The sequence below is a fragment of the Otolemur garnettii genome, unplaced genomic scaffold, assembly GCF_000181295.1.
Source record: "Otolemur garnettii isolate 467f Iridium unplaced genomic scaffold, OtoGar3 scaffold00151, whole genome shotgun sequence".
Lineage (NCBI taxonomy): Eukaryota > Metazoa > Chordata > Mammalia > Primates > Galagidae > Otolemur > Otolemur garnettii.
This window is the reverse complement of record NW_003852546.1, coordinates 636802-645844: the sequence shown is the minus strand read 5'-3', so window position 1 is coordinate 645844 and position 9043 is coordinate 636802. Positions and strand designations below refer to the sequence as shown.

At 46.1% G+C, this 9043-nt stretch overlaps 1 protein-coding gene across 1 annotated transcript in view; it reads left to right on the top strand.

Annotated features, from left to right (window-relative positions):
* The window catches only part of PRMT7 (protein arginine methyltransferase 7), a 50014-nt gene that overhangs the window by 36968 nt on the left and 4003 nt on the right, over positions 1–9043 (top strand). The window contains exons 9-14 of the mRNA XM_012811098.2: positions 3204–3331; positions 3700–3835; positions 4790–4873; positions 5216–5263; positions 5956–6045; positions 8997–9041. Of these exons, the coding sequence (XP_012666552.1) occupies positions 3204–3331; positions 3700–3835; positions 4790–4873; positions 5216–5263; positions 5956–6045; positions 8997–9041 (531 nt within the window). The remainder of the gene's footprint in view (positions 1–3203; positions 3332–3699; positions 3836–4789; positions 4874–5215; positions 5264–5955; positions 6046–8996; positions 9042–9043) is intronic.

The following is a 9043-nucleotide window of genomic DNA, read 5'->3' as shown; positions in this document are numbered from 1 at the left end:
GAACCCCCCTGTGGTGGCGAGTGTGGGAAGGACTGATGACAGGGAAGTACCATAGGAGCACAGCAGGATCTGTGAAATCTAAATTGGGATAGTGGGGGAATGAATAACAGATTTAAGAGAACCTATTTTATCTTCTTTGTTTCTGTTTATTTTTTCCAAAGCATATTTAGTTGGATTTTTATTTTCTATTTTTATGTTCAAATAGGCATCGTAAATACATGGGAATGTTATTTACCTGCCTTTTTGTTCAATTCAAGGCCAGGCAGGTGGGATGATTTCTTACGTGCTAAGCCAGGCTGTAGGAGTCTTAATGTGGCCAAATTTTCTTTCTTTAGTTCCTGAAGATGACAGAGAATGTGTAGGTGGTGGTCTCATGAGTTGAGCCAGGCATCTACCTTTTAGGACAGGTCTTCTTTTTTAAAAAGAGGCTTACAGATTATAGAGCAGCAGTTCTCAACCTGTAGGTCAGTGACCCCTTTGGGGGTTGAACAACCCTGCCTAAAACCATCACATACACCCTGTACAAATACAGGTGTATGAAAATAATTTTATTTGGTTGGTGGTCACCACAACATGAGGAACTGTATTAAAGGGTTGCAGGGGTAGCGCCTGTGGGTCAGTGGCTGGGGCACTGGCCCCACGTATGGAGGATGGTGGGTTCAGGCCCAGCCCTGGCCAAACTGCAACAAAAAAATAGTTGAGTGTTGTGGCAGATGCCTATAGTCCCAGCTACTCTGGAGGCTGAGGCAAGAGAATCACCTATGCCCGGGAGTTGGAGGTTGCTGTGAACTATGTGATGCCACGGGACTCTACCGAGGGTGACAAAGTGAGACTCTGTCTCTACAAAGAAAAAAAAAAGGGTTGCGGCATTAGGACAGTTGAGAAGCGCTGTTATAGAGTGATAAACTTCATTCTGTAAAACAAAAATAAATTAAAAATCTCTGTGGTCCTGCCACCCACAATAACAACCTTTGTCTGGTCTCTTTCCAAGTGCATGAGTTTTTCCAGTGCTGTGTTTATTTCATTCTGTACCATAGCCATCATTTTTAATGTCTGTGAGTACTCTGCATAAGGATTTGTATATCTATTTCTGAGCTTCTGGACATTTGGGCTGATTCCAGGTTTTTCTAGTATAAATAATTCTGAGGTTTGCATATTTATGTGAACGTAGTCTTTTTCCTTTTTAAGTTTTTGTGGGTTGTTTTAAAGATAGAATCCTATCACTGTGGTCCTACCACCCAAAATAACAACCGTTCTCTGGTCTCTTTCCAAGTGCATGAGTTTTGTCGTATGTGGCGTTTGTAGTAGCAATCAGCACAGCTTATTAAATTGACTCTGGATCTTTGTAAACTGTGTCTCACAATTTAGAGTGTTGTTGCAGGGCCTTAACAACTCCATTTAATCCAAAGGACTAAACCAAACAAAACCTTTCATACTATTTTCCCAACTTTTTATTTTGAAAAATTGTGAATCTACAGAATAAGTAAAAATGAACACAAATAGTCCTTTTAATTAAATTTATCAGTTAACATTTGCTTTCTCTCTCTCTGCCTCCCCCTTCTGTCTCTGTCTACAGACACACACACGCACATACACACACACACAGTTTTTTGCTGAATTATTTGAAGGTAAGATGCAGGCTTAGTGCAGTGGCTCATGCCTAGAATCCCAGCACTTTGGAGGGCTGAGGTGGAAGAATCACTTGAGGCCAAGAGTTCAAGACCAGCCTACACAACATAGTGAGAACCTGTCTCTACAATAAAAAAAAAAGAGTGAGAGAGAGAAAAGAAAAGAAGTTACAGACATGTGACATTTTACTATTAAATATCTCAACTTGTATCTCCTATGAATGAAAAATCTCTAGTGTAAGCAATATACCATTATCACACCAAGAAATTGACAGTGATTCCATATTGTCATCTAACACATGGTCCAAAATACATTATTTTTGTCCACATCTTATAATAACTTTTGTTATCCTCCATCTAGGACCCAGTTAAGTTTAATGCATTATATTTTGAAATTACAAGGCAAAAGTCTAGTTGTTAAAGCTTTTGGAATGTGTCCCATGGGGCCATCTATATATCTGTATCTGTCTTATCTCCTACATATATATGTATATGGACATATATATATCCTATCTATCTATATACATACATATGTATATCCTACCTATATATACATATACACACATAGAGTGGCTATAAAGTTCCTGTGTAATTTAAAATAGTGTGCGATTTAAAATTGCACATGAGGGGGCGGCGCCTGTGGCTCAAGGAGTAGGGCACTGGCCCCATATGCTGAAGGTGGTGGGTTCAAACCCAGCCCCAGCCAAAAACTGCAAAAAAAAAAAAAAAATTAAAAAATTAAAAAATAAATGGATTTAAAAAAATAATAATAATAAAATAAAATAAAATTGCACATGAGGACGGCGCCTGTGGCTCAGTGGGTAGGGTGCCGGCCCCATATTCCAAGGGTGGCGGATTCAAACCTGGCCTCTGCCGAACTGCAACAACAACAAAAAAATAGCTGGGCGTTGTGGCGGGCACCTGTAGTCCCAGCTACTCGGGAGGCTAAGGCAAGAGAATCACGTAAGCCCAGGAGTTGAGATTGCAGTGAGCTGTGAGCTGTGATGCCACGACACTCTACTGAGGGTGGTAAAGTGAGACTCCATCTCTAAAAATAAATAAAATAAAATAGCACATGAACTTTATGGCCACCTTGTATATAAAATGGGGTCCCCTTCAGATCTTACTAGCTATAAAATCTGGGGGGGGTTTGAACCCACCACCTCCGGTATATGGGGCCGGCGCCCTATCCCTTTGAGCCGCAGGCACTGCCCTGTAAAATCTGTTTTTACCTTCAAATGAAACATCAACCACACCACAGCATGCCAGAGAGAGAGCATTGTTGCTGCTCTGGTCAGGTAGGGGCTAGAACCTATACTTGTCTCCTCCCCTGAGCCACTTGGAAAGGCCACTGCCTTTCGCAATGTACCTTGGCCACATTGTGTCTTCCTAAAGCCAGCAGGGTTTTGGCAGGCTCTTGGGCCTCTGGCTTGATTTGAGATTTTCTTTTGATAACTGGTCACAGTAGCCACTATAGTCTACATCATGGACTCCCTGAAAACATATTTGGCTCCTGGATTAGAAGCATTGCTTTTGTTACAGCTTGGTGACAGCTGAGTCTCTTCCCCATTTCAGTGGCGGGACCACTGGATGCAGTGTGTGTACTTCCTGCCAGAAGAGGAACCCGTTGTGCAGGGCTCAGCCCTCTGCTTGGTAGCCCACCACGATGACTACTGTGTGTGGTACAGCCTGCAGAGGACCAGGTATGCCTAAGCTTGTTGTGCTGGAGGACAGGGCTTTTGAGACAGTGCATTTATGTAAATTCCCCATGAGTAGACCCCATAGAAGTGTGAGTGGGCCAACTTATATCTGAACAGAATAAAATAAGAACAAAAGTTTGTGTCCGGATGTGTCACTGCTGGTTTGTGTGTACTCAGAAGAGGCTGTCATGTGTTGCTGGATTCTGTTTAGAGTAGACGGGCTCGAACAGTGTTGAATTGGAGGTCCCTCTAACCTCTTAAGCTTCAGAGGCCTCTTGACCTCTTAGCTTCAAGAGCCACAGTCCAGATTCATGCTGGAGACCCAGGGATATGCTCATTACCTGTGTCTGTACATTCATTTCCTCGCCCAGCCCTGAAAAGAACAGCAAAGTCCACCAGATGCGCCCTGTGTGCGACTGCCAGGCTCACCTGCTTTGGAACCGGCCTCGGTTTGGAGAGATCAATGATCAGAGCCGAACTGATCAATATGTCCAGGCCCTGAGGACCGTAAGTGTCCAGCCCCTTAGGTGGCTGTGGGAAAGAAGCCCTTTGTCCTGTGGGCCCCAATACTCTGCTTATGATTTGCCAATTTTGTTTTCTGTGTTCCTTGACTGTGAGTGGCTGCAGCTAGCTCCTCTGGAGTGGGCACTTGAGCAGCAACCTGGAGAGCTTGTCACTGGACTTCCTGAAGGGCTTATTGTCTGCTGGCCTGTGAGAGCCTCCCTCAGCCCCTCATTTGTCCTGCCTTTGCCATTGTGGCCACCAGTAATTGGTGTAGATGACCCCTGTGGATTCAGCCACCCTTTCTCCTCTTTTGTATCTATTGTCACCTTTCTAAAATTTCCTAAAATGTAAATCTGACTGTGTAACTCTCCTATCTGTAAACTTTTGCTCTCTGATGCTTGTAGCAGGGAACTCTCAGCCTGGGGACCACAGGCAGGGTGTGGAAAGGGGACTCTCGGAGGTGTGTACAGAAATATGTGTGCATGCGCGCATGTGTATGCATTTTGGGTGGTGGGGAAATATCCAGGCCCTCCTAAGTTTGTCTCAAAGGGCTCTGTGGCCCATAAAGGAACCTCTACCTTTAGAGAATGACTTGAGAACACTGGAGCCTCAAGTGGCAGGTCTATAGCTGTCTGTGCTGCCAGCAGAGATGCCTGTCATTGTCATACACTGGGAGGTGGCCCCCTGTGGGTGGGGCAGGCTTTCCTGGGTTGAAAGTTTCTCATGAGGGTGGGGTGGTTGCGGAGGCCTGGGTGGCAATCATGGCCACATGGAGACAGGACGATCCAGCTCTGTGAAGCTCTGTGACGGGGAAGGTGGACTGAGGAAAAGATCAGATTTCATTGCTAGAATCTGGGAGAGCAGTCCAGGAGCAGGGAAGCACTTTTGCAGCTCACCACCAGGAATCTTCTGACCAACTCTGAGAAGCCCTGTGCTGAGGCTGCTCTTCTCCTGCAGGTGCTGAAGCCTGGCAGTGTGTGCCTCTGCATCAGCGATGGCAGCCTGCTCTCCGTACTGGCCCACCACCTCGGGGCAGAGCAGGTACTGGACCAGTGCCTTTCTGTCAGCTTCCCCAGGGGGTCCCTGTACACAGTTGTGCATTTGAAGCTCTTTACTGGTGCCACTGTCATATGCACAGCATGCTTGGCTCAGGGGCTGAGGGGTTTCTTCCCTGCATGGTCAGGCAGTGGTGCCCACTGTGGAGCTGCGCATGGGTTCTGCTGGGGGCAGTGTGTGGTGTGGGTGCTGTTCCAGGTATGGACTGAGCACAGGTAGCGTTTAGTTGTGCCCTCTGTCTCAGAATGATCTTGCCACATTTTAATCTTTAATTTCTTCCTCTGTTAAGTGAATCTCTTAGAACTAACAGTGTGGTATTCTCTTTAGGTATTTACAATTGAGAGTTCAGCAGCTTCTCATAAGCTGATGAAAAAAGTAAGTGATAATTGTTGCTGAAATAATGAGACCTAAGGGACCTTCCTCTCTGAGTCTGGGATTGGTATCTTTGAAGTGGCATCAGCAGTGAGGGAAAGGGGATAGGCAGTGGCAGCCACCAGCAGGAGCTGCTCTCTGTTGTCTTGGCTCCTGCCTAGAGAGTGGCTCAGAAAGTTTCTAGGGCTGTCATTGAGATAGAAGGGGACACTTGTACTCTGCTTTGTGTTTTGTGGTTGAAGAATTAGGCTTTTCTCCTCACTTCACGTAAAACTATGAAAAACAAAATCTCCATAGTGGTAGCACAGGATGTATGAGGTGTTTCTGGGACATCAGTGCCCTGGGACTCACGGCTTATGGCATAATTGGAGATGGTGTTTACTTCTCCCCTTGGCCAGTGATTGGTTTTTTGATTTCCTTTCTGAAGGGGAACTGTAGGCTTGGGCTAAGTCCTGCCATGTGCCTGCAGGAGAAATTTCTTTTGTTTCTACATTTTGCCAGTGCCCTCATCCTTGGTCTACATAGGATGCAACTTGGGGTAGCATGGGAGGGAATTTCCATAGAGCAGATAAAAGTGCTGCTTCAGAACTATTTGGCCAGAAAACCTGAAGTAGATAATGTTACTTTGAGAGATGTTTTTTTCCTAGACAAAAACAATATTATAAATATAGTAATTTTGTTGTTTTCTTTCTAAGATCTTCAAGGCTAACCAGTTGGAAGATAAAATTAATATCATAGAGAAACGGCCAGAGTTACTAAAGAATGCAGACCTGGAGGGCAAAAAGGTGAGTAGCAGGAGCCTGGCGGTGACACTGTGGCAGTGATAGCATGGGCAGTGCAGCACTGAGGTAGCCCCAAGTACCCCACTGTCTTCTGGGTCTCATGTTGAGTCCTCCACATATCTTGTCAGCTGGGGACTTTTGTGGAGCTGCTCAGTAAGCAAATAATTGTACTATTCTTTTTTTTGAGACAGAGCCTCAAGCTGAGCCCCTGGGTAGAGTGCCGTGGCCTCACTGCTCACAGCAACCTCCAACTCCTGGGCTCAAGCAAGTCTCCTGCCTCAGGCTCCCAAGTAGCTGGGACCACAGGCGCCCGCCACAACGCCCGGCTATTTTTTGGTTGCAGCCATTATTGTTCTTTGACGGGCCCGGGCTGGATTTGAACCCGCCACCTTAGGTGTATGTGGCTGGTGCCTTAGCTGCTTGAGCCACAGGCGCCGAGCCAATTGTATTAGTCTTAACTGGGGCTCATCTCTGCTCCAAGGCAGGGCTGAGCAGCTCTATTAGGACTTGTTGGAGCAGGGCACACCACTCTCTTTTCTATTTTCTTTGCTATCCTCTGTCTTCATCTTCCCTTCATATCTTCTAGTTCAGGTGGTCTTCCAAGCCCTGAAACTGCTCCCACTAGTGATCTTGTACTAGCAGTGGCCTCCCTGTGGGCTTTATCTACTCCACGGCCTTGGCCCTTGCGACCCTGTGGACCTCTCCCTCTGTTCTCGAGAGACTCTTCCCCAGTTCCTCTCCTGTGGCCTTTCTGGCTACTCCTCCTTGAAGTTCTTCATGCTGCTGTTCTTGGTGCTCTCCCTGGTCCCTCCCTCCATCTCCATCCCCTCCCTCAGTGACCAACAGAGTTGGTCTTTACTCTTCACCTTTTGTGGATTCAAATGTTTTATCTTTATCTTTCCTTGACTATCCCACAGCCCTTGGAACTGGACTCCTTCAAAACAGAGCTTGTTATCTTTCATCTTTCCAACCAGCCTTTCTTTTTAGATAACAGCTTTACTGAGATGTAATTGACATACCATAAAATGAATCCATTTCAAGTGTCACCTAATCTCATTTTAGAACATTTCCATCACCCAAAGTCCCTAGGAGCCATTCAGCACACCACTCACTCCCAGGGTCTGGCAGCTACTGATCTGGCTTCTGTCTCCATGCATTTGCCTTTTCTGAACACTTTAGGCATTGCGTGGTTTTTTGTGTCAGGCTCCTTACTCTGAACATAATGTCTTAGAGGTTCATCCATGTTGTAAAATGTCATCAGCATCCTGTTCCTTTTTAATGCTGAGTAGTGCTCCGTTGTGTAGCTGTGCACATTTTGTTTATCCATTCACCTGGTTATGGACATTTGGAATGTTTCCAGTTTGGGGCTATTTTGAATAACACTGGTGAAGATGGGTGTGTGAGGGGTTTTTTGTTTGTTTGTTTTTTGAAACCGAGTCTCGCTTTCTTGTCCCTGGTAGAGTGCTATGGCGTCATAGCTCACAGCAACCTTAAACTCTTGGGTTAAGGGATTCTCTTGCCTTAGCCTCCTAAGTAGCTGGGATTATGTGTCACCCACAGTGCCTGGCTGTTTTTTAGAGACAGAGTCTCACTCTTCCTCGGGCTTATCTTGAATTTGTGAGCTCAAATGGTCCACCTGCCTTGGCCTCCCAGAGTGCTGGGATTATAGGCATGAGCCATCTAGCCCAGCCAGTGTGTGAATTTTTGGCGGGGGTGGGGGGCAGTTTTTGGCTGGGGCCAGGTTTGAACCCGCCACCTCCAGTATATGGGGCCAGCGCCTTACTCCTTTGAGCCATAGGTGCCACCCTGAAGATACATGTTTTTAGTTCTCTTAGGCATATGCCTAGTCATGGAATTGGTGGATTGTATGGTAATTATGTTTAACTTTGTAAAAAGTTAAACTATTGTCCCTCGTGTCTGTACCATTCTGCATCCCCATCAGCAATATGAGGGTTCTAGTTTCTTGGTATCTTTTGATATTGTCCTTCAAATATTGTCCTTCAAATTGTCCATAATAGTCCATCAAATGGACATACCAGATTTATTTTTCCATTCATAAGCTGATGGACATTTGGTTTGTTTCTCTTTTAGGGCTGTTGTATATTATGCTGCTGTAAACGTTTGTCTACAAGTTGCCTTTTTTACCCCCTCATAGCTGAGAGTCTAGAAGATAATTCTGTAAGCCATTTATGTAGTGTCCTGGCTAGACTTTAGGATCCTGTGGAATAGAATTTATGAGAACAGGCATTCTCACCCTGTGTCCAGTGCAAGGGTCAGGTGCAGGGTGTGTATGCAGGGCTGTTTTCCACCCATGTCATGCCTTAGAGGGACCTTCTGAATCACATTCCATTTTATTTTAAACTGATAAAAGCTGTCAGTGGCTCTGCTTTTGTTTCCAGGACAAGTCCAGCTCCCTTAACAGGCCCTCAACTGTCTTTGGGTAGTCTGGCTTCTGCGCACCCCACGCACACTTACCTGACACATGTGGGGGCCCCAGAGGACCTTGCTTTTGCCTCACTGAACATATTCTCTGGGCCAGGCACTTTGCGGGGGGGGAGGGGGGTTGTGCTGTCAGCATCCCCACTGGGGCTGTGCACAGAGCCTGGTGACAGAGACCCTGCAGCAAGCACTGATAAGTGGGGGAGATAAAGCTTTAAGTGGGGATGTGCAGGATGCTACTCTGGAGGCCCTGTCTGGTGTTTTTATCTCTGGGTCCCTCGGTGCACCCCTTCCTTCCTTCTGCCTGTCAGGTGAGGACAGCTTCCTATTTGTTTCTTGCACTCTGCACTCATATCTGTTTCTCTTCTTTGTATCTTCAAGGGCAAGTATATACCTGGCATGCTTGCTTGTTGACTGAGTGAATGAACGAATGGCCTATAAAACTTGTGACCTGCCTTTACCCCTCAGCTCAGCCCTTTTGATGCCTGAGTCCTGCTTCTTGCCCTGATCACCAGGTCTCTCTTCTCCTGGGTGAGCCGTTCTTCACCACCAGCCTGCTGCC